This window comes from Carcharhinus amblyrhynchos, chromosome 26, assembly GCF_965287045.1.
Source record: "Carcharhinus amblyrhynchos chromosome 26, sCarAmb.v2.hapA, whole genome shotgun sequence".
Lineage (NCBI taxonomy): Eukaryota > Metazoa > Chordata > Chondrichthyes > Carcharhiniformes > Carcharhinidae > Carcharhinus > Carcharhinus amblyrhynchos.
The window spans coordinates 36,867,191-36,893,113 of NC_137349.1; the positions used below are offsets into that span (position 1 = coordinate 36,867,191).

General features: G+C 43.8%; 1 protein-coding gene across 1 annotated transcript; it reads right to left on the reverse strand.

The window, feature by feature from the left end:
- Positions 1 to 1,026: 1,026 nt before the first annotated feature.
- LOC145358759 (procathepsin L-like) lies at positions 1,027 to 21,435 on the reverse strand. The gene is made up of 8 exons (XM_080213020.1): positions 21,413 to 21,435; positions 17,917 to 18,058; positions 15,838 to 15,960; positions 13,547 to 13,795; positions 8,609 to 8,833; positions 7,300 to 7,462; positions 2,268 to 2,373; positions 1,027 to 1,290 (listed from the first exon to the last, which is right to left on the reverse strand). Exons 2-8 carry the CDS (start codon positions 18,046 to 18,048, stop codon positions 1,191 to 1,193), a joined length of 1,098 nt encoding a protein of 365 aa, XP_080069146.1. The 5' UTR covers positions 18,049 to 18,058; positions 21,413 to 21,435; the 3' UTR covers positions 1,027 to 1,190.
- Positions 21,436 to 25,923: the final 4,488 nt, after the last annotated feature.

A 25,923-nucleotide genomic window follows, 5' to 3' on the forward strand; every position in this document is an offset into this window, starting at 1 on the left:
GTGGGATAGATGAAAACAAGCTCTTGTTTTCCTGAAAGATGAAAATCTGCTGTTGTTAGGGATTGGGCCAGAGTATGATGTTTTGGGAACCTGTCTTGTCTTCAGATTGTTCAGAGTGAATCCAGAGAACTGTAAACTTCAACCAATAGACTCAATTTCCATTATCATGTGAGCAGTAGACTGTGCTGTATTGAACCCGTTTAAAGAGATTTTTCTATGGGAAGGGTTTTCGTTTAATTAAAACACATCAGATATCTTTGTTAAGGGTGATAGATTACAGTGGTAGTTTTGTTTCTTATTTGTAATTGATAAAAGTTGTTGCTAGTTTTCTTACTATACAGGTTAACTTATTTTTAAGTAAACATTGTTTGATAAAAGCTCCCTTGTGGGTCACTTGAATCATACCTGAAGTGAAACACCTCATGCTTATCCTAACCAAATTCAAGCTGCAAAACTTATGAACCAGGTGGGCTCCATAGAACACTTTGGAGTTTCTGAGCTGAACCATAACATTAGTTTAACAATAATCGTGATGAAGAAATTGAAACCAATGTAATGTGAAATATTCACAAGTGAAATTTAATGTTGTGCTTGCCAGTCTTCCATTACTGGCACTGTAGCTGGGCAGGAAAGATGTGGCCCTGATGCACACTTTCCCTTTTTTGACCAGGGGGCTATTTTAGAGCTTGCCTGTGTCTCCTGCATTGTCAGCTGATGGCAGGTTTGACCAATGACAAGCAGTCCCCCTGCCCCCACCCCATCCCAATGCTGAATTTCTCATGTTTTTCATGCATTGAAAATTAACACCAATGCATTTACTGCCTCATTGACCACCTTGTTTAAGACCCTAAACACTTGTTCGTTAATCGTACTGATGCCAGAATTGTTGATTTGGAACAGAAAGACTCTCAAAGTGATTGCCGACAGCGTTTATTATATTTCTCAACATCACCAGTACATGCAGCCCATTGTCCCTACACAAGTTGGATGATGTGGTTCATACATTAGATAAACAACGGGATTGCTCTTTATGTGAAGCTATAAAAATGTATAGAAGCTGTTATTATTCCGTGTTTTAAAATTGCAGCAAGAATTTAAAGCAATGGTGTAGAATGAGTAAGCAGCAGCAGCAATGTTCCATCATTCTTTCAGGGGGAATTTGATGAATCTCTGGTTTAACACATGGCTCCTTACACGATTGGATAAACTGCATGTCTTGTAATGCCACAGTTCCTCCGCACTCCCATTGCCATTTTGATGTAACCTTGATCACCCCAGTCTGTTCCCCAACTGGAAAATAAGAAAAAAGTGATATTGACATCACAGTTCTGTTCAAGTGACAGGATAGGAGAACTGTGGTGTGTCACACTGGAAACTCATCGATTTTAATGTTAGTTGTCAAGTCCTGCCATCAACCGACATTGGCTGAGATTTTCCAATCGCTGTGTGGCATGTTTTACAGCAATAGGTATGGCCTGCCGTTGGCCGGCGGTGGGATCTTCTGGTTCTACCACTGTCAGTGTGGTTTCCTGTGATTCGCACCCTCTGCTGCCCTTTAACACGCAGCGAGGGGAGTCACCAATGGCAGGACCGGATGATGCTGCCGGGGCAAATGACCAGAAAATCCCACTCATTATTCAATGTTGGTAATGTAGATAAACTGACTGCAGCACAGAAACAGGAAGTTGGATCCTACTGGTCTGTGCCAGTGTTTGTGCTCCACATGAGCCTCCTCCCATCCCTCTTCGTCTAACCCTGTCAACACATCTTTCTATTCCTTTCACCCTCATGTGTTTATCTAGCCTCCCCTTCAATGTCTCTGTGTTAATCAGCTCAACCACTCCTCGTGGTAACACTCTCCCCAATTTCAGCACTCTCTGGGTAAAGAGCTTTCTCCTGAATTTCTGATTGGATATATTAGTGACTGTCTTACATTAATCATCCCTAGTTTCAAACGCCCCAACAAATGGAAACGTTTTCTTCATTCCTACCGCAGCAAATCTTTTCAGAATCTTAAAGACCTCGATCAGGCCACCTCCCAACCTTCTCCTTTCTGAGGAAAAGAACTCCAGCTTTTTCTGATAAGTCTATCCTCTCAATTCCAGTGTCATCCTTGTGAATCTTTTCTGTACCTTCTGCTTTTGGATAGTAATCAGCAGTGGGAATTTTGTTGGATGCTTCCCTCCCTATCCCAGAAAATTGAGAGTAAATCCAGTGCTCCTGTCATGGCTGTGATCATTTATTTGTAGTGATTAGAAAGTACATACCTGTTCTTAACCAGCCAAAAGGAACCTCTACCCTGACGTTCATATCCAACCACCAGCACTGCATGGTTGACTCCATGATTGTTGCAATTTGGATTCCGGTAGATTCCTGTAGGAAGATATTTATTTCTGATATGATGTAATAGTAAACCACACAATTATTTCTTCCTTCCCATAAATATTTTGTTTATATCATCTCTTCCTGTCCAGCTTCCTCCTAATCTTTACAAAACCTTGTTCCCGTTGTCACATTTTACTCAGTGGGCTTTTCTGCCATCTGCCAGCAGCAGGAGCTTCTGATCTCTGTCAACATGACCTTTCCTCTGAGAATAGCACCCACAGAATTATTCTTAGGCAGATGACTCCACACCAGATTAAGTCTGCTAATCCCAAGCCTGTGGGTAAAGGTAGGAAGGCAACACAAAGCCCAACGCAGAAGCCACAGCAATAGTCATTGGGAGAGGCAATTGGATGCTGGTGATAAAGTCTGAGACCAAATGGTCCTGCATGGTTACCTGGATGGTTGAGTCCAGGATGGGGCCTGTACCCTACAGAATAGACATGGGAGACATTCCCCTGAAAAAGCACCTCAATCAGACGTGAGCCTCGAAATCATAGTCTGTCCCAGAGCTGCCTCAGCCAAGTCGGCCAGGAACCGAGGAGAATCCATTAAGATTGGCCATCTCTGCCTCTCCATCGCCCATAGTTAAAACTTTGGAGTCTGAAATGGACACTGCAGATGAAGCTGCGGCTACTCTTCTGCCACCTGAGGAAGGGGGAAACTAGAACACTCCTATCAGATAGACCCCTCCAATGTTGGATGTCGAAATGGAAGATCTGGACCCCGGCCCCAATGGAATGGAAGCTTCGATGGTGGCTGTGGACTCTGCATGCTCCCTCTCCAGGGACACCCGGTCATGAATGTATCCATAGAGGGGCAGACAGTCAGGTCAGATGACCCCTTGGTTGCCCACTGCCTGGACCTGTTTATAGTGAGTTGAAATAGACCCATGAAGCTCTTTTGCTGAGGTCCTTCGGACTTGGGGGAGAGGGGCATAAAGACTTCAGTGAGGCTATTGAGGTTGGCCTCTTGGAATATGAACTCTCTGATTGAGCTCATTATTGCCTGCCCAATCAGCGAGTCTTTTCTGTCGATATAACTGGGAGTGTCAGGCCTCTTGGCATTCTGAATGCTGACACAGAACCTATCACACTCTCTGAACTATAATAGAGCTTGTCAATAAAAGGGAGTCTGGTGAAGGGACACCGGCCTCTGCTGACTTATTTCTCTCACATCTGCCCTTCTCGCCTACTCTGGACACAGCTTTAGTTTCCTTCCTTGTTTCATTACCACTCCCTTTGGCCTTCCACCAGTAGATCCTTTAATCTTCTGTCTTCTAGCCTATCGCAGACTTTTCACTTTTTTATCCACCCTCCTGACTTCCTCTTCTTAAAACCCATCATATTGTAAACTTCTCCCAGTTCTGATAGAAACTCATCAACCAGAAACATCAACACTGCCTCTCACTCCACAGATGCTGACTGACCTGATGAGTATTTGCAGCATTTTGTGTTTCTATTCTGTCCAATTTTAACCCCAATTTCAACCAAATTCAGCATTTGCATGGACTGACATGTAATTAAAAATCATGTCTGGGTTACACATTCCCAACTGTCATGATGTTTGTTCATGTTTTTGTGTCAATGTTTACCATTGCCCACATTTCCCATTCAGTTTTGCTGTCATACAGCACAATGTAGCAGCAGGCTTCCCTTGTCACCGAGCAGCCATTCTCTGGTTTGACATGTGACTCAAATACTGAGGGGCTGGTGGGTGGGTGCAGAATGAAAGCACCATGATTGCTGCCAGGGTCGCAGGCATCTTTTTGGCACACCAAATAAACTAAATTAAATAAATTGAAGGAGAAAGTAAAAGGGGAAACTTCCCCTTAACAAGTGGGGGAACCACCCAAAACAAAAACAAGGTGTAAAGGAAACTTAAAGCATCAAATTAAAATGCGAATAAGAGGGTCAGTTATACACCGCAGCCCCTGCGGGGCCCAATGGGAACAGAAGCTTCGATGGTGGCTGTGGACGTCCCATGCTCCCTCTCCAGGGATACTCGGCTGTGAACGTATCCGCGGTAGAGGGGCAGACATTCGGGTCAGATGACCCCCTTGATCGCCCACAGCCTGGACCTGTTTATAGTGAGTCTTGCCAGGCCCAGATGCAGGTTCACGAGGAGCTCCTCCACCTTTCTCGTCCCCCTGAACAGTGGGTGCCTGGAAATCAGGAGCATGGAACTAAAGTGCAAACAAAACAACAACAAAACATTTTTTAGGTGACAAAAAAGGGAGTGCAGACTCAGACAATTATCACAGACATGCACCATGGGCTCCTCAAGACCGCATAAAGGACAGGTTTCTTGGGAGTCTGTAAAGCGATACAGTTTACAAATTCCATTCCAATTTGATTTTCAAGATTGCTGACGACACCACCGTTGTGGGTCAGATCTCAAACAATGACAAGAAAGAATACAGGAATAAGATAGAGAATCTGATGAACTGGTGCACCAACAATAATCTCTCCCTCAATGTCAACAAAACAAAGGAGATTGTCATCGACTCCAGGAAGTGTAAAGGAGAACATGCCCCTGTATCCATCAGTGGAGACAAAGTAGAAAGGGTCAAGAGCTTCAAATTTTTAGGCGTCCAGATCACCAACAACCTGTCTTGGTCCCCCCTTGCCAACATTGTAGTTAAAAAAGCCCACAAATGCCTCTACTTTTCCAGAAGACTAAGGAAATTTGGCACGTCAGCTATGACTCTTACCAACTTTCACAGAAACACCATAGAAAGCATTCTTTCTGATTGTATCAGATCAGTATGACTCCTGCTTTGCCAAGACCACAACGAACTACAAAAGGTTGTGAACATAGCCCAATCCATCATGCAAACCAGCCTCCCATTCATTGACTCTGTCTACACTTCCTGCTGCCTCGGCAAAGCAGCCATCATAATTAAGAACCCCACGCACCCCAGACATTCTGTCTTCCACCTTCTTCCGTTGGGAGAAAGATACAAAAGTCTGAGGTTACGTACCAACGACTTAAGAACAGCTTCTTCCCTGCTGCTGTCAGACTTTTGAATGGACGTATCTTGCATTAAGTTGATCTTTCTCTGCACCCTAGCTTTGATTGTAACACTACATTCTGCATTTTCTCGTTTCCTTCTCTATGAACGGTATGTTTTGTATAGCGCAAGAAACAATATTTTTCACTATATGTTAATACATGTGACAATAATCAATCAAATCAAACTTCCAGTGTTATGGGTGGTGTTCGACATGCTAAGCACATCACACTGGTGAATGCCCGCTATCCTGGCAGAGAACCTAGGAGCCTATTACACCATTTCCGCTTCTCTTCCTGCTCAGAGTCTCTGCCCAAGTTCCAGCTCCTGCTCCTTTAAGAGGCACAGTTTAGATTTAAGTTCCTGTAATAATTGTTGTTCGCCAGTTTAGGTAAGAACAACAACACATTTATTTACAGATAGAGGCAATACAGAGTTCTGACTGCAGTTGGCTTCCTGGAAGGCTCTGAAACAGAAACCCCTGCTTACCACGGAGCTCCCCACCCTGTTCCCTGATCTGTTCCCCAGATCTTGTGACCCTTACTCTATCAACAATCACCACAGTCTTATAGACTCACTTTAAATGTTGCTAACTTCACACCAACCTGTATCCCTGCTGAGGCGTGCAGTCACTCAACAACACGTCAGCAGTGAGTTGCACGTCATTTGCAGTTAAATTAGCAGACAGCACAGAGTTTGTGAGCTGCATGTTTCACTACAAATGGGTGTGGCTAAATTGTCCATTACGTTTCCCACATGCGATTAGCAGCCTGATCCAATTTTAACTCCATCTGCAGACAACACTGGATGGTATTTAGCATTGGGGAGGGGGTAAAACATGAACGATGTGAAGGGGGATGGTTGTGTTGCAGCCTGTGACTTTTTGAGTAAAATAAAATCATTGAAAGGAAACCAACTGCTGACAAAGATCAAGCCAGAAATGCAAGCACAGCAAAATGACATAAAAACTGATATGGAAATTGGCCTAAAAGCAAGGTATGCTGGAATTACCTCAGTCCAATACAGTCTGCTTGGAGACAGGCCCTTTGCAAGATTCAAGCTCGGACAATTGAAAACCAAAGATGCACCAGGGCACATTAGCATATGTAAAAGGCAATTATATATTTCCTGAGAAACAAATCATCACTATATACATAGGACAGAGACACACAGCAGTGAAACAAAAGATTCAATGAATATTAGAAGCTGAAACTTATGAATTAATGATCAATTAGCTGGAGAGAGAGAGGGAATCCCCAATTGTTAAAGTTGTAAAGCTTAAGTCTTTTACTGTTTGGAATAAAATTGTGACTGGGTTATTTACTCTTGATTCGTGTGCGCAGTCCTTTTAGGACTTTTTAGGACTAGAGGGCACAGCCTCAGGATAAAGGGGGAGCGGTTTAGAACGGAGTTGAGGAGGAACTTCTTCACTCAAAGGGTGATGAATCTCTGGAATTCTCTGCCTGTTGAAGTGGTGGAGGCTGCCTTGCTCAACATTTTTAAGACGCGGGTTGATAGGTTTTTGATAGGCAAGGGGATTAAAGTTATGGGGAGAGGGCGGGAATGTGGAACTGAGCCACGACAGATCAGCCATGATCTTATTGAATGGCGGGGCAGGCTCGAGGGGCTAGATGGCCTACTCCTGCTCCTATTTATTATGTTCTTATGTTCTTATTATGTTCTTTTGTCTGATATGTGCAGAGGTGTTTGATAAAAACCATTATACGCAGTGCTGGTCGAAATATCCTGGACAACAGTTGTTTCCATTAGAAATATTGAAAAAGAATTAATAATAAAAAGTAGTTGACAGGAAGTGTGTGTGGGGGGGTTAATTTTTTAATGTTTTATTGAGAATTGGATAATAAGCTGATTGATACAGATCATCCACAGCTTCTGTCTCTTACCTCGTTTATACCAGCGGAAAGGTCCACCTGCATCAATAGCAACAGATATTGGTCCGTTCCTTCTCACTGCCTTTGCTAAACACTGTGTGCATCTTTGGACACGTCTGTATCCTCTGATTCTGGCAGCAACCCTTGTTCTCTGAAAGTTGCATGTCTGATAATCCTGGACGTGAAAGAAAATGTGAAAAGTTAAGGTTGATTAATACAATGTGATGTTTTACAAAGTTCCAGTGATACCTTTACAAGATCTTTAACAGCTCCTTGGATATTAAAAATGATTCCGTGTTTCAAACATTTGTAAACACGACCATCGTTCCCATGTTTAAATGAAAATGGGACAATTATAAATGTAGTAACTGTTGAAGAATCTTCTTCTTGTCTATTGGTGGGAAGATTTTGGTTAGTGTGTCCCTCAGTTACCTTCTCATCAATGCTGCAGTTAGAGTAGCTGCAGAAACACAGGAATCGGAGAATCCCAGCCAAGGGCAAGGCCAGTGAATTCCAGCCAACAACAGCACGAAAGGCAATTTGCGCAAATATTCACCAGAGAACGTTTTCAAACCAACTCACTTCTTAATAATAGCACAATATTCAAAACTTCAAACTATCAAATTGCTGCTTTAACTATATCCCTAAAGAGTAAACACCTCTCTGACCAAATGACCAAAGGATGGTCTTTCAAATAGTTTGCAAACCAACTTTGAACTTTCCCACCCAACATTAATAGCTGTGAATAGATCACACCCCAAACTGAAACTTCCTTATTTTGAAATGCAGCTAAATTTTCCTCAGTTCTGTACAGCATTGTGTTGCCATGGTAACTGTTATACTGGGTGCTGTTGTATGTTTCACAGATGAAGCAAAGTCTGTTCAATGATTTGTTGATTCAGCTGCCTGTCACATCAACCTTCTGCCTCACAGAATGGGGTAAGAAGTCTCACAACACCAGGTTAAAGTCCAACAGGTTTATTTGGTAGCAGGAATACATATGAACTGAAACACTCTTATCTCCTCCTTCAGTCTGCATGATAGCAGAAGGTGTTGAGTGGAGATTTGAGAGATCATTACAAGGGGAGAGATGAGAGGGAGAGCGAGCCCCTTCCTGAAAGGTGATATTCTCTCACCCTCCCTAGTGCTGGTTAAGACAGTGACATTAGTGGAAATCTGGGAGCAGATTCTCAGAGAAGAGTTGACCCAAAATAGGGTGTCACCTTCCATTCGATTTGGACTGGGCTCCACACTCTTACTATCATAAATGCTGTAAACATTGTACCTGGTGAATTAGAAGTTGCATTAAAACGAGATTTACCTGACCAGTATATGGATAATCTTGATCAGCGTTGATTCCTTTATTTCTGAGAACATACTCAAAGGCATATGACATCCATCCACCTTGACATCCATGGTTACCATATGGTCTGGTACAATCAACCAGGTTCTGCTCACTCAAAGGAATCAGATTTCCAGTTTTCCGATACCACTGTGCTTCGATAGCACCAACTGCACTGAAAGCCCAACAAGAACCACAGCTTCCCTGGTAATAACATAAATGAAATCACATTAAAAATATCCTAATATAAAAATCAAATCTTCTTTCCATTTCTTGTCAGGTGGCGTCCAGATTTACACTGAGAATGTGAGCTCAGATTTTCAGGAAACACATGGGATCAGCAAGTGTCTGAGTGGCAGGATTTTTTTTCAATCTTGCTGAGCCTTGGTTAACAGCAGAATAATTTAATAAGAAAAATTAGGGCTGGAATCATAGGAAATGTAAGTAAGCCCCACTGCTCGTGATCCAGGTTTAAATCCACATTTGGTGGAAGTGTTTCCAGCTTTTTCAGCTCTTGAGTTGTGGAGCTGGAGGGGCAGCTCAACATCCAGGAAGATGAAAGTTCACCGGATTCTACATTTCAGGAAGTCGTCACTCCCCAGCAGAGTTCAGCACGGGAGATGGATGACTATCAGGAGGAGTAGGAAGAAACAGGAATTTAAAATGTTTTGGGTCGTCACTTTCAAACAGATACGCAGCATTGGAGATGGCTAGGAGTGACAAAACCTTGAAAGGGTGCAGTCCAGAGAATGGCAAATGACCCAAAGAGGGAGGACAGTATGGAATAGAAATGTAATTATTAAAGGAGATTCCACAGTTAGGTGTTTGTTATTAGGAGTCCTGCTTGGTATGCTGCCTCGCTGATGTCAGGGTAAAGGACATCATGAAGAATATTCTGCTGAATGAAGGGAGTGAACAAGAAATTATGATAGATGTCAGTATCAATGACATCGAGAGGGCAGGCATTGTGGTTCCTGTGGTCAGATTTTCAGGAATTTTGAAAGAAGAGAAAATGTAGAAGCTCGAGAATAGTAATCCCTGGATTACTCTTGCCACTCGCAGGCATAGAAACAGGAAGATAGGGATGACCAATGTGTTGCTTGAGCTGAGGTTAATGAGGGCTTTTGGGCATTGGGACTCTGCTACAGGAGGTATCTACTCAAAAAGGATGGGTCACAACCCTTTATGTCTGGGCCCAATAATCTCACGCAGGGTTTTCACTGCGCTGGTTGGGGAGAGTGTCAACTTAATTGACAGCAAGTTGGGCACCAGAAAAATAGAAAAATGAGAGTGTTGAATAATGCAAGAGAAGGAAGTAGTACCACATTAGATAGGAGTGGAGTAAGAAGGGCAACAAAGACAGGTTTAGAATGCAGTTGTGTAAACTCACAAAGTGTGGTCAATAAGATTGGTGAGTTACAAACACAAAATCCAAGTGGAAATATGATGTAGCAGCAATAATGGAAACATGGCTAATGGTGAGGACTAGGCTGCTAATATTCAATGATAGTGTTCAGAAAAGATAGGGACAAAAAGAGGGAAGCAGGATGACAGCAATTAGGGAAGATGCTGTCGTGTTGCAAAGTGAGGATGTCCTGCAGAGAGCACAGGACAGGATCTACTGGTTAGAGATGAGAAGCAAAAAGGGTTTGATAATGTGATGGGGTATTATATAAATTTCCAAATAGTAAAGGTGAGGTCGAATTTAGAGTATTGTGTGCAGTTTTGGTCACCTAATTACAGGAAGGATATTAATAGGTTGAAAGAGTGCAGAGAAGGTTTTCAAAGATGTTGCCGGGACTTGAGTAACTGAGTTACAGAGAAAGGTTGAATAGGTTAGTACTTTCTTCCCTGGAGCATAGAAAAATGAGGGAGATTTGATAGAGGTATATAAAATTATGATGGGTATAGATACAGTGAATGCAAGCAGGCTTTTTCCACTGAGGCTAGGGAAGAAAAAAACTAGAGGACGTGGGTCAAGGGTGAAGGGAGAAAAGTTTAAAGGGAATATTGGGGGGGGGCTTCACACAGAGAGTGGTGGGAGTGTGGAATGAGCTGCCAGATGAAGTGGTATATGCAGGCTCACTTTTAACATTTAAGAAAAACTTGGACAGGTACATGGATGAGAGGGGTGTGGAGGGATATGGTCCAGGTGCAGGTCAGTGGGACTAGGCAGAAAAATGATTTGGCACAGCCAACAAGGGCCTGTTTCTGTGCTGTAGTGTTCTATGATTCTATGGTTTTAAAAGTGAGCTGGAGGGTGAAATCTGCAGAGAAATTACAGAGAAGTGCAAGACATATAGAGTGATGACATTGGGGAGTGTTACTTAGCCAAATATCAATTGGGATAGTGTTAGACTACAGGGAAAAGAGAAGGAGGAATTTCTGAAATATGTTCATCAGGCCTCTACCCCACTCTTTGCCCCCCCTTCTGCTGTCATCAAGGCTCTGCCCTCTCTCCTCCCCCACAAACACCCATAAGGGGAACACCTCCAAATGAAAGAGGGTTACCCTGTTGCTCGAGCCCTCTTGCAACTGCCCCCGTTATGTGCCCATTCGGCACTGCCCATCTGGTGCTACTCAGGGGGCATTGCCCAGCCTTGTCCCTGACCCCCAGGACCTTCAGGTACCTCCACATCCCTTGCATGGTCACCATGACTGGTGTTCACTTTTGAGTCATAGAATTCCTACATTGATTCCCGACAGTGCAGAAAAAGGCCGTTGGGTCTGCACTGACTCTGAGACAGCTTCTCACCCTGCCTACCTTTTTTGCCCTATCCCCGTAACCCTGCGCATTTACCATAGCAATCTACCTGACCTGCATATCTTGGGAGTGTGCGAGGAAACGGAGCACTTGGAGATAACTCACACTGACATGGGGAGAACATGCAAACTCCAAACAGGCCAAAATCAAACCAGAGTCTGTGGCGCTGTGAGACTGTAGTGCTAACCTTTGTGCTGCACTGAAAACCAGGAGTGATATACCCCACCAGGTGGGGAGTGGAGGCTGGGAACAGGGGGAGGGGAAAAGCATATGTCATGAGTGGATGATATGTCATCAAGCACTCAAGTTATATTGACGTTTATTTGGTTTTATGGAAATCGGTTTGACATCACCAACTGGAGGTGGTGAAGATCTTGAACTGAAGTTGCACTGCTGCAAATCCCAGTTTGGCCATCTCATGAAATTTAGATGATTTGTACCCGGGGTGAATTGTGCTCTACTTTTCTAGATGACACCCCATTTCGACTTTACATTGTTGTTTTCGACTTTACAATGCCACGCACAGTCGTAAATTTACATTCTGTGCCAGTCATCTGGAAAACTGGACAGGTTGAACCATCGTGATACGATTGGAAACAAATGTTTTCAGTGCAACTATTTTGATTTTAATGCATTTATACACTTATATTGTATTTAATATGTGCTCAGACTCACAGAATTTCAAGGTCAAACACGCAACTCACACTGATCGCTAGCTTCATTATAACCCCCCACACCATACCAGGAACTTGTGCTAAAGTGTGCAGACATCAACCGTAGCTCAGCAACCTGACAGGACAAGAGTTGAGAGCATTTTACACCACTGGGTGACCATGAGTGATTTCTGGCCTTGGTTCAGGAACAAATCCCCATTTGTACCATCATTCCGATCGGAAAATCGGTTCCAACATTCAACACATCAACTTATAATGTGGTTTTCAGGAATCAGTTGTGTTGTAAGTCTGAACAGTGCCTGTACACCACTTTGACATCTCAATAGAGGAGAATATCAAGAACTATTCAGGAGAGAGAAGGTTTGAACGAGGACATGGATTCTGAATTTGGAACTGAGCACCAGCAGGATGGAATGTCCTTTTTAATTATTGGCCAGCATTCTTCGACTCTGCCCATAGTTGGGACTCTGCAGTCTTGCTCCAATGAATGGAGTCTTGGCTGAGTGCCAAATTCTCTTCTTCTTGGCAGTGGTGGTCATAGAGTCATAAAGGGCTACAGCAGGAAAACAGGCCCTTCGGCCCAACTTGTGCGTGCCGCCCTTTTCTTTAAACCCCCTAAGCTAATCCCAATTGCCCGCATTTGGCTCCTATCCCTTGAAATCCATCATACTTATGTAACTATCTAAACGCTTTTTAAAAGAATAAATTGTACCCACCTCTACTACTACCTCTGGCAGCTTGTTCCAGACACTCACCACCCTCTGTATGAAAAAAATGCCCCTCTGGAGACTTCTGTATCTCTTCCCTCTCACCTTAAGCCTACGCCCTCTAGTTTTAGACTCCCCTACCCTTGGAAAAAGATTGACTATCTAGCTGATCCCTGTGCCCCTCATTATTTTATAGACATCTATAAGATCGCCCCTCAGCTTCCTACGTTCCAGTGGTGGGGTATACAAGACCAGAGAATCCTGTCCTCTATCTTTTTTCCTTTTTTTAAGAATATGTGTTTTGCTGTGAAACTAATTTTTTTCGTTCATATTTAGTTCTTTACAGTCATTTGGAAAGCTGCCTGAAGAAAGATCAAAAATAAAGGTTACGTCATTCGTTGGGTTTTTGTAAGTATGTATGATTTTGATAAATTTACCTGTTCAAAATGTTACGGAATGGAATTGGGGTTATTAAGGTTAACCAAGTTTGTGGCAACCAGACTTTGTTAGTGACCACAGTGAAATTTTTGCGGTTGTAAATTCGGTGAAAATCTTGATCTATGATGTGACATGATAAAAAGGTGAATGCTGAGAATAATTGGTGTTTGTGCAATATTGTCGATAATTAGTTATTATCATTTATTGCGAAGTGGCAACTTATGATTGATAGTAGTTCAAAGGGTCCTGTGCCCAACAGAGTTCTGGAGGGTCTTCTGTCTTTTTATAGCAACAAAGAGCAAAGATGTTTAAAATGATTCTGTCTGATTTTTACCTGACTCTTCACTGGAGTAACACAGCCTTTCCTGCGCCAGTCGATAGCCAGACGTGTCACGTCATCATCACTTCCTTCATCTTCATTAAATTTATCATCAACTCTATCATTTTCTACATCTTCAAGTTCATCATCACCTCCATCACTTTCTACATCTTCATCAAGTTCATCTCCATCAACTTCTTCAGTTGAGTTGTCAGGTTTGATTGGGAGAAATCCATTCATGCGTTCATTGAACTCTTTATCGGTCTAGGAAATCAAATACAGGGATATTCATGAATGAAGTGATTGGTTTCTGATGGAGAATGTGCAAGAAGAGAGTAGATAACATTACATGGCCACATTCTTATCCATTCACTGAGTTTAGCAAAAAGAGAAATCAAAGTAACAAGCATTGCTGACACATCTAATGTTTGACTAAAATAAAGAGCTGCAGGAAAATGGTTTATCCATTCTGCACATCCCACGATAAAGGTGAGTGGAGAGTCTGAAGATGGTAAAGTATCTCTCTGGTCCAGGATACCACAAACAAAATGGCAGCAGTGATTATACATGCACGTCATCTTGTGTGAGATGAGTTGAGAATCATTTGGTGATTCAAATCTTCCAGTGCACTTTCTCAGTGAAGAGAGTGGGTAAAGTTCCCCCATGATGATTGAGTTTATTGATGTTTAACTGAACCATCTACATCAGAAGGCTCTCATATCCCATCACCAACCTGGCCTTAATTCCTGCTGAAAGCTCAGGCTGCAGTTGGTAAAGAATTAGCCTCAGGACCCATGGACTTAGAGGAGAAAGTTGGGCAGTATTCCTGATCACAGTCTGAAGGAGGCTTATCTAAGTTTCAGGGTACAGATCTGCCTCTTTACAGCTGTGTGCTTTTCAGTGACTATAATTGGAAAGCTTAATTCAAAAAAATTATTGATTTAAGATATCAAATGTGATGAATTTTCAAAGTCTGGGAACTGGACCGAGTCAGGTATGATTATTCCATGGCACCCCAATATACAGGTCCTGAGGTCTTGCATGGGCATTGAGCTTGCAGGCAGGTTTTGGTCTTGCTTGAATGTCATCATATGCAATTTGCCTGTGTTTAAAATCAGAGGTATTAACACGTGATATTGATTCAACTTGGATGTCCCCCCTTTATTGAGATATTATATCATTCTGTTGGAAGGTTCAAACGTCATATTTGGGTTTTTCAGGATACATACTCAAGGAACATTCGCACCACACAAGTGCCAGGCAATGGCCATTCCCAATGAGAGAGAATCCAGCCGTCTCTCTATGATATTCAATGGCATTACCATTGCTGATTTCCCCACTATCATTATCCACCATTGGAGTGGCACGGTGGCACAGTTGGTGGGGCTACTGCCTCACAGGGCCGGGAACCTGAGTTCAATTCCAGCCTCAGGTGATTGTGTGGAGTTCTCCCCATGTTTGCGTGGGTTTCCTCCGGGTGCCCCGGCCTCCTCCCATAGTCCTAAAATGTGCAGATTAGGTGGATTGGCCATACTAAATTGCCCCTCAGTGTGGATGGATTAGCTAGGGTAAATATGTAGAGTTACAGGGATAGGGCCTGGGTAGGATTGTTGTCGGTGCAGACTCAATGGATCAAATGGCTTCCTTCTGTACTGTAGGGATTCTGTGATCACACTGGAAAGTAGCTGTTACCCAAAGATCAGGTTTGGTTTTGATGCTCCCTTGGTTGAATATCCTGTCTACATGTATTGTTAAGTTTCACATCAAACCTGAGAAAACAGAGAATTCCATGAACTGATCTCCAATCAGTTATTGTCTTTTTTGGGATCGGGGAAGGGTGCCGTTTTGAACCGGATCCAACATTTCACATTCAGACTTTATTATTTCACATTCACAATCCAATTTGTCTCTCGTCAATTTCCCAATGATTTCAATGACAAGTTCTGACATTAGAGTTGAAATTGCCATTGGTCCCAGTGTTGGGTTTTAGTCCATCCCTGCGGGAAGGTTAGGGCCAAGGGGAGATTAATGCAGCTGGTGTGTCGAACACTCAACACTATCCCATCATGTTTAAATTGTCACTTGGTTTGGTGCAGGTGAACCCATCCCTTGCTTTTTATTCAGAAAGTACAGCAAACACATGGGTGGTGTCCCAACCTGTGGTGCTGGCTGTCTGACAAGAGGAAAAATAATGAATTTAGATATTAAAGTGGAAAGGAGAACCTATTTTAACAAAACATACTCATTCAGTAATAGCACCACAATAACTGGTATCTAATAGACCAAACTAAACATCTTATACACACCAGGTCTCCAAACTCATTCATTCCCACAGTAAATGTGTGTTTCCCCATTGAGTACTCCTGGTTGTGCTGTTCGATGTATCTCACATTGTCCTCCCATATTGATCTCCTGTGGGTCTCTTCTTCCTGAATAAATATATTTAATCAGTCAGTCAGATTCTAGCATCTTCCAATCATGAAATTATTAAAAATCCACTTGCAAAAATGAAATAACGGGCCGGATTCTATGATCACACTGGGAAGTAGCACAGTGTTTAGCTCTGCTGCCTCACAGCGCCAGGGACCTGGGTTCAATTCTTATCTTGGATCACTGTCTGTGTGGAGTTTGCACATTCTGCCTGTGTCTGCATGGGTTTCCTGTGGGTGTTCCAGTTTCCTCCCACATTCCAAAGATGTGTGGGTTCAGTGGATTGGCCATGCTAAATTTCCCCTTAGCGTTAGGGGGACTAGTTCGGGTAATTGCATTGAGTTATGTGGATAGGGCCTGGGTGGGATTGTGGTTAGTACATACTCAATGGGCCAAATGGCCTCCTTCTGCACTGTAGGACTCTATCTCTATTCTCCAAGCTCACTTGCAGGTGAGATTCTCCAGCCCCGCTGCAGTCAACAGAGATTTGGCTGACTGCCAAATTCTCTGTTCTCGCTGGCAGTGGCAGCATGGTGGGAATGGCCAGAGAATTGTGGCCATTTCACAGTTCAGTTTCTATCCTCTTATCCATTTGGGAGAAGTTCCACTCATTCCCTTTCTCAGAGACAGAGAGGGCAGGATTTTCCAGCCGTGTTCGTCCCCATACTGAAAAATCCCACCCGACGTCCTGACGCCAGAGCCGGAAGTGGGCGTCATTTGCGCTGACGTGTCGAGAGTGGGCTCTGCTATCGCGCGGTCAGGGAAGCTTTGCATTGGTGAAACCCAGCTGATAATGCAACAAGTTTGGGCTGGCAGTAAAAGAGCCTGCTGGACAAACAGATCCTGTTTCATGGCCACAATATTCTGCCCAATTCCGTTATCTCAGTAATCCTGTTAATATGTCTATTCAACAGTTCTTGGCCCTCAGCCTCTCTCAAACATGCCACCCCATCAATCACTATGTGACTATTTACTGTCACCCCTCACCCCCAGTCCCCTCTCCCCACACCCCATCCCACCATATCCATTATGTCTGAAATTTGATAGAGATGAAACACACTATCTGTCCTCCACTGGGTGACAGGTTGGAACCCCTCACCTTTCATGCCTCTTGTCCAATTAAGTTCAGGACGTGAAAGCTCATGGATGGCCCTCTCACCACCGGCAATTAAGGTCCTAATGTGGCCAACTGATGCCCAAACATGGGCTTCATCTCCCTGGCAGGACATTCATCATGTGCCAATCCTGAAAAGCAAACTCTGTTGGAGTTTCTTACAGACTTCCAGGTTGGAGGCCCCCCAATTGAGAGAATCAATGGTGTGAAGTGCAGGGGTCCAGTAAGAGCCACTGGCTGTTCTTGCTGCCAAGTCACCATCAACTCTTAGGGCCCCTCCTCAGCCCATCATCACTGACAAATGGACAAGGCCTCAAGTGGGTGTGTACAGGATGCAACACCACCCCCTGGTGGCACTGCCAAGCAATACATACCTGTCAGCCTTTGATTGACTGGCAACTCTTGGGTGATGGGATTTCAGCCCTCAGGATTCTTGATCCTGTGGAAGTCCTGTTGCTGCCCATTGAAGTTTTGTTTGGCAGTTAATTCAGCGGGTCTTCCCAAAAGCAGGTGATGTGGGGCTCTCACCAACTTTCCAGCCAGTGGGCGAGAACCCTGTCACCTACATTTAATTCTGCTCCAGCTCTCTGTTGTTTCACTGTAAGTTCAGTCAGTTCTTTACTGGAGTTAGAGACTGGGAGAAATCCCCAAGAACCTTAGGATCAGAATGTTTCCAGTGTCACTTCACATATCCATTCCCCTAAGCAGGAAACTCACCTGTCCCACCTTAATTCCAAGTAAAAATTTTCAATAATTTACCAAGTGTGTGGAATCCCTTTCCCCTTGAGAGTGAGCTGAATGTTTGGAATAGGTTCCAGACTGGAATAAATTCCCCTTTTACCTCAGTGTACTGCTTCTCATGTTGTGATTTCCAGATCTTCCAGTCTTCATCCAGTCTTGAATCAAATGTGTGGCGTGAGGCTGCAACCAGAATAGACAGCAGCACACAGCCCAGAAACAGCGAGAGCTTCATGCTGGACAATCTAATGGAGCAAAACCAATGGCATTAGACATGGTGTGGACAATATTCACACACTGATGGGAAAATAGCTGTTTGGTAAAATTATTCTGCAAATGTACAAATATTATCCTCCACAATCAAAGGGGAGGCGATGGCCTCGTGGTATTTTCACTAGGCTATCAATCCAGAAACTCAGCTCATGTTCTGGGGACCCAGGTTTGAATCCCACCATGGTAGATGGTGAAATTTGAATTCAGTTAAAAAAATCTGGAATTAAGAATCTGCTGATGACCATGAAACCACTGTCAATTTCCAGATAATCCATCTGTTTCACTAATGGGAAAGAAATCCACCATCCTTACCTGATCTGGTCTACATATGACTCCAGATCCCGAGCAATGTGGTTGACTTTCAACTGTCCTCTGAAATGGCCCAGCAAGGCACTCGGATCAAGAGCAACTGAGGATGGGGAGTAAATGCTGGCCAGCCAGCGACACCTACGTCCCACAAATGAATAAACTGCTGTCACCTGTTTACATTTTTGTTTTGTTTATTGGTACATTACGGTACTTCATTTCTAATCAAAAAAGCCCATTCAAATTAAGTCCAATCATAGTCCCCACATTTGGGACAAACTAGATCCAGGTTGTCAAGACAAGGCATTGCATTCCATCTTGGGTTTGATCAAACGAGACCCAAGCTGACGAAATGAGGGATTGCACCCTCTCTTGGGCTTGATCTCACACTTCACCTTAGCCAAACGCCGAGATAGCTTTGAAAAATTGTATCAGGTAAAAGCCTCAGTTTAAACTCATTGGCTCCTGATCCTTTACTCTGCCCTAGCCTGGTAAACCATGATTGCAGGTGTCAGCAGCATCTCCAGTGCAATGGGCCAACCTGATCATGCACTCTCCCATTGAACAGATAAAATACTTCATGGTCATGGTGACTGGATTGGAATCTTCCTGTTATTTAATTAATGTTGTTCCATATTTAAGACAAATTATTAAAAAGAGTAAAGAAAACATGTGAAGCTAGTTTAAATTATACTGATCAGATAAATGATTCTCATTCTGTGACAGCATCCAGTGACTTCATGAAGAGTAGTAGAGACACATCCTGTCTACATCAATTGGGACAAACTAGAAATGGTCGAGAGCTTCATGTTTTTAAGTGTCCAGAACACCAATAACCTGTCCTGGTCCCTCCATGCTGACACTGTAGTTAAGAAAATTCATCAATGCTTCTACTTTCTCGAAAGACTAAAGAAATTTGGCATGTCCATTCAAACTCTAACCAACTTTAACAGATGCGCCATAGAAAGCATTCTTTCTGGTTTAATGCAGCTTGGTATGGTTCCTATCCTGTCCAAGACTACAAAAGATCGTGAACAAAGCCCATTCCGTCACTCAAACCAGCCTCCCACCCATTGGTACTGTCTACACTTCCTGCTGCCCTAGAAAAGCAGCCAGCATAATTAAGGACCTCACACACCCCAGATATACTCCCTTTCAACTTTTGTTTTTATACTAATACCTGTGACAATATAAATCAAATCAAAAACTTCCAGTTTCTGAGTCACTAACCTAATGGCTCAAATAGTTCATTGGATTAGGATGCATACTTTAAATATTTAAACTAGCCATCCAGAAAATATGTGTTCAAATTCCAAGATCTGCAGATAAAAGAAGCTGCTTTTAGTAAAATAATGGGCTGCAAATGTGATTGACAGGAGAATTAGCCGTTTATCTCCATTCTGGTCAATAACACTGGTGTCATTGTATGCAGCTATTAAAATGCCAAAAAGCTGCTGGATTGTCACAAAAAAATCACACTGGTTCGCTTTTCCCCAAATGCCCTTTCTTCCCGAAATGACCATCCTTACCGAGTCTCACCTATATGTGACTCCAGTCACACATCCAGTGGTTTATTCTTAATTACCCTCTGAACTGCCCCAGTCATTGGAATACCAGCCTTTGATCAATGATATTTTATTGCAAATATATGACAGTTAGATTACAGTGATACAAATATATCTATACACACATATGTTGATATGCATACGTTATATAGCATGTAAATAATTACATACAAATATTTGTAGTGTTCCAATCAGTTTCTCCTGGATCTTCCCATCTTGTTTTTGCTAAACTCTAAATTCACTACATAATACACGGCTCCCTCCCCAGTCCCTTTGCCCTCATTGTCTGAAGTCAATGGATAGAAAGCACTTTTTGCAACATTATTGTACAGATGGTTTTTATTATTTTTCAAGGGGTGTGGACATTTTGGCAAAGCCAGCATTTGTTGCCCATCCTTAATTGCCCTTGAACTGTGCGGCTTGCAATCTTTTTGGCAAATCAAATAAACTAAATCAAACCGATAAAGGAACAGCCTCTTATAAAGGGGTAGGGGGAAGGGTCTCCTAAAATAGAGGAAGGTTTTGCTTGGATATTACAGAGGGCAGTTAAGAGGCAGCCAGATTGTTGTGTAGGCCGGAGCTGATAGGACAAATTTACTACCCTACTGGGCATCAGTGAACTAGATAATTGTCAGAATCATTATTAATGAGAGTAGCTTTCTATTCCAGATTTAGGCCTCACTCAGGTGAGGCTCATAAAATCTTGCCCGAGGCCAACAGAGAATTCTGTTCTGCGAGTCACGCCATCAGTTTCAGGACAGGTGTGGCAGTAAAATTCCAGCCTTAGTATTTGAACTTCAATTGCACCAGGCATTATGGTAGCTTTTGAACCCATGCCTCCAGAACATTAGCCTGGGCCTGAGGATGACTAACCCAATGAGAGCACCACTAAAACCACCATCTCTGCATTACGCATTTTTTCTACCCAATCCCTTCCTGTACTGCTGTGTAATACTTGATGTCTTTGGGGGAGTTTGGAATTTGCTCAAGTTTATTCAACAATTCTGACTTGGAAATCAGAGATTCTTCAGGAAATAGCCATTTAAAAGGAGCACAGCAACAAACATCTGGGGGAATAAATATATAAACTACTAAAAGTAGGGAGACAGGTTAACAACATCTTGAAAAAGCAAACAAAGCACTGGGCTCAATTCTAGAAGGATAGGATTGAAAAATATAAACTTCTTTTAAATTTTGATTGGAGCATACTTGGAGAATTCTGAATGGTTCTGGCCTCCATATCAGAAAAAGGATAGAGTGTTACTGGAGAAGATGCAAAAAGATTTTTTGGAATAACGCCGAAATTGAGAAGTTACTCCAATCAAGAAATAGCAAATAAGCTGGGAGATCTCTACCCAGTTTCATTTGGCTGTCCACACACACAGAATGTGAACTGAACCCATCCCATTCCACCTAATTAATCAATAAACACTGGAAGGAACGAGACAAACTCACCTTGTGATCGTCTGAACAGCTCCACTGAATGATGGATAGACTCCCACATTATATAGACACACAGTCTTCCAGGAGCCATCCCTTCAGATCTATGGTGACATCATTGATTGGGAAATGGAAGACAAACGGATTAAATGAGATGTCATATCTTTCAAAATCTTGCGTAAGAATCAAATTCCTCTTTTAAAATGGAGTATGGTAACAGTACTTTGAAATTTAATATTTGCATGACCTCTTTTCAATTTCCTTTATTTTTGATTAATTTTCTATTTATCTCAAAGTATCTTTAAATCTGCAGTTCAACTCCATTAAGGGTAGCCCAGACTTTTTAAGAACCTTGGATACCAAATAACGTGTCCATTAAGCTTTCTGTGTTCCAAACACATTAAACAGTGTGATCAGCATGATAATATATAAGTAAGTGAACTGATCCTGTGTTCCAGCTCTGACCAGCTCACTACACCACAGGTATGCAGGGTCCAGTTTTACAGTTGGCCTAAAATTATGACATTGGATCCTCTTCTCTTCAGTCTGAATTTTACCGGCATGGCCGCGCCAATTCTGGGGGCAGGCGAGGCTCAGAAACACCATTCTCTATTGACCTCAAGGCAGGAATGTACAAACCTCGAGCGGATATGCTGGTTAAATTCCACCCTTTGTTGGTGTTTTTTGATGAACTTTAAATTATCAGTAGAAACACTATCAGCACTGGGAAGGGAAGGTTTTGGGGACAGTTTTCACCCAAGTATCAGCATTGAACAGGTTAACACGAGCCAAGTAACGAGATGTCTTCCTTTCTCAACCTCAGAGAAACACCACCACTAAGAAGATATGAACAGGATGAGTCTATTCAGCTGCTCAAGATTCCCTATCCAAACTGACAGATTTCGTTTGACATCATCTGCCTTCAATGGTGTTCATTTGCACTCAGTTGGCATCAGTTGTGTTAAAACAACTATTTAGCAATCATTTGTCATCAGTCACATTCAGAAACAGTCATGTAACTAACTAGTGTTCAAACATTTACCATTGACAATATCACTGAAGCATTTAGACATCAAAATCATGAAGTACCATATTTCTGAATTTCCATCAAATATTCAAAAACTGAGCTAACTTTAGAAAAAGCAGTCTCTGTTTAAACATATGTTTAAATAAGCAACTTCTATGTTTTTCTTCATAACCGAGAACTTGTGCATCCCCAAGTTCTCTGAACCAAGCTCCCTCAGATTGCAATAGACTCACTCCATCTCCACCAATGGAGTTTTCACCCCAAACTCCCAAGCAATTTTCTTCTGTGACCCTCAAACCCCCAACACACACTCCGTTCCTGCCTGCACCAGGTCTCATCTTCCATCTCTTCCTTCCCTCTCTCTCCTCCTTTCGTCCCCCTCCCTCTCTCTTTCCCTATTCACCTCCTCTTCCCTCCCTCTCCCATTCCCTTCTCTCTCCCCTCCCCCTTCCTCTCCATCTCTTGCTCTCCATCCCTACCCCTCTCCCTATCTTTCCCCATTCACTCCCTTTCCCCTTCCCCTCCCGTTCCCTTCTCTCTCCCCTCCCCCACTCTCTCCATCTCCCTTTTGCCCACCCCTTCCCCCTCTTTCCCTCTCTCTCCCCCTCCACTTTGCCGTCATCTTCTCTCCTTTACTATTTACTTGTCTCCATCCCACCACCCCTCTTCACTCTCATTCCTCCCTCCCCCACTCCCTACAGGAGCTCATTTTGCAGGTACGGCTGGAGCTGGCTGTAACAGTGAGTTTGATCCTGCTGTGTTTGCAGCGAGCGCGGAAGCAGCAATTGTGCCGGCAAGGAGGTGATCATAGAGGGGAGAGCGGAGGGATTGGCAGTGCCGTGAGGCCTGAGATTGGAGGGAGGGGGAAGAGTTTGGAGAGTGGAGGGAGAGAGACAGGAGGGACTGTGGAGACAGGATGGTGGGGGTACGAGAGTTTGGAGTTGAAGGGAAGGAAATGGAGTTAGAGTTTGGAGACTGGAGGGAAATAAGGTGAGAAGAGTTTAGATCCTGATGCTGGATGGGGGATGTGAACTTAGACACTGAGATTGAGCGAGAGGAGTGGTTTTGGACCCTGAGACTGGATAGCAGTAGATAGCTTAGATTAGGTGGGGAGTAGAGAACCTCAAAGCCTAGGTTCTCAGACTGAGGGTGGGTGGGTGAAATCTATAGAGGCTGGATCTAAACTGAATTCAGAATTGATGGGATTTTGGAGCATGTATTTCAATACATGCTTTCCAGCATGTATTGTATAATGGAAAGATGTTGTGGACTAAATGACAAAAGTGGATCGATTCACATGTTATTTAAGTAATTATTTTTCTTCTATTTCTCAGTGGAGGTTTCTGAGCACATTGGATAGCTTTATGTATATTGGATAGCTTTGTTTATATTGGATAGCTTTACGCGTATTTGATAACTTTGAGCATTTTTGCTGTTTGATTACATTTGATGTCAAATATAACAAAGCACTGCTGATCTGCGATCAAGCTCATTCCAAATTAGAACATTTGCTGTCAAATAATCATTGATGGTTTTTGAGTAGATTGAAATCAAAAAATGGTGTCAAACATTTGGAGTAAGTTTGATCATGGGCCCTATTTTACCATTTTGATTCTAAGTGCTGGGCGGACTTGAATCTAGGAGTGTTTCAGTTCCGACTTTTAGACCCATTCTCCGGTGCCCCCATATGCACTGTGCCTGAAAAAATACCCGTGCCTGAATCGCGCTGCACAAGTCTATGGGAGGCGCTTAATGTGCGCAAAATCCTGCAGTTCTGATCAGCGCCTCCAACTGCGCACATGCAGAAAGAAAAGGATAAAACAACGCTCCCCTGCCACTTCGCTCCCAGGCCGAGAATGCCTCCCCCGGCCCCCACAGATATTACCCCACCCCTACAACATTACTGATGCACATATCCCTCTACCCATCCCCCATCCCCTCACTGACCTCGGGCAGAGCGGCAGCGGACCCCCCTTTCCACCACGATCTCAGGCAGAGTGGCAGTGGACCCACCCTTCCCCCACACCGATCTCAGGCAGAGTGGCAGCAGACCCACCCTTCCCCCACACCGATCTCAGACAGACTTCCACCCGACAGATATCAGGCAGGATGATTTCCCCTTACCCCCACCCTGGACCCCCGGACCCTCCCACACAAGGGTCCCAAACCCTTCGGACTCTGATGGCTGTGTGAGACCTCCCTGTTTGTTCCCATCCACCACCCACCTCCCCTTCCCATCAGGACACCTACTTGCTCACTTGCCTTCCCCTCAATGCTAACAAGCAAACTGATTGTAACTTGCTGGAATGATCTGCCGAACTGCCTACAGCTGATCTGCCCTAATAAAGAGCAGTTCCATTAAAAACTCAAGAACGGACAGGCAGGCAGGCATTCCTGCACAAAATGTGCGCACACCCAGCCCCCCCAGTTTACTGCGGACAACTTGGGGAGGCTGCTGGATGCATCATAGCTGAGGTGAGGAGGATGTAGACCCGGGGGGAGGGGGGCTGATGGGGGAGGCTGATGGAAATGCGGCCTGGGAGAAAGTTGCTGCCTTGGTCAGTGCCAGGGCATTGGCTCCCTGAGCCATGAAGTGGTGTCGGAAAAAAGTCAATGACCTCATCCATGCAGCAAGGGTGAGTGTTGAACCCAATTTTGCATCTTCCTCCTAATCTCCCCAGCCCCAGCACCCTGCATGCTTTCAGCTCCTGACCCCCAAGCACCTCCTTCCTATTCCCCCCAAGAGCCCCACTGCGATTGCCCTCTGAGGGCCACCACCTGATACTCTGCAGGAGTTGTGTCACTATTTCTTTCATGCTCCTTCTGCTCCACAGAAGACTGACCATAACATCCGTGAGAGAGTGAAGACAGGGATTGGTGAGCCAGACCTCCGGGTCCTCACCCCCTTTGAGGAAAGGGTGCTGGAGCTGTCAAGCAAAGGGGAGATGCAGGCTGTCAGTGACAGCATAGTCGGGTTGCCATCCAGACGTGAGCACGTGTCACTCCTTCAATCACTTTCAGGCAACTTTTTGGGGCACGAGTTTTGGGTGCGAGGGGCAAGATTTAAAGGAGATGTATGAGGCATGTTTATTGGAACAGAGAGGGTAACGGGTGCCTGGAAATCACTGACGAGGGGTTTTCTACAGCTATGTGAATGGGATGGGAATAGAGGCATATGGTACTGGAAGGGTAGGAGGTAACAAATCAGATGGGCAGCCTGGTTGCTTGGAGGGCCGAAGGGCCTGTTCCTGTAATGTAATTTTTTTGGTGCTTTGTTCTATGTTCAGTGGAGAAATGTGAGTCACGTGCTTGGCATCCTGGATTCCTCTCCCTCCCTTGTACTTGTATCTTGTGTTTCAGGGACTGACCCGGCCTTCTGGACTCCAGCCCATATTGCAACTTCCACCCATTCTGGTCCAGACAGCTTTGATGAGTCCTCGGAGGATGCGGGTGGAGGGACCTTCGAGGGTGGCACCGTTTTGGCATCAGCTTCTACCTC

What these genes read in the sequence shown, in the direction of transcription:
- LOC145358759 (XM_080213020.1), bottom strand. Translation starts at nt 18,048, where the DNA reads ATGAAGCTCTCGCTGTTTCTGGGCTGTGTGCTGCTGTCTATTCTGGTT. An exon ending in ATTATCCATATACTGGTCAG is followed by an intron (nt 7,463 to 8,608) that starts GTAAATCTCGTT and finishes TTTCACGTCCAG; the next exon opens with GATTATCAGACATGCAACTT. An exon ending in TTTTGGCTGGTTAAGAACAG is followed by an intron (nt 1,291 to 2,267) that starts GTATGTACTTTC and finishes CTTATTTTCCAG; the next exon opens with TTGGGGAACAGACTGGGGTG.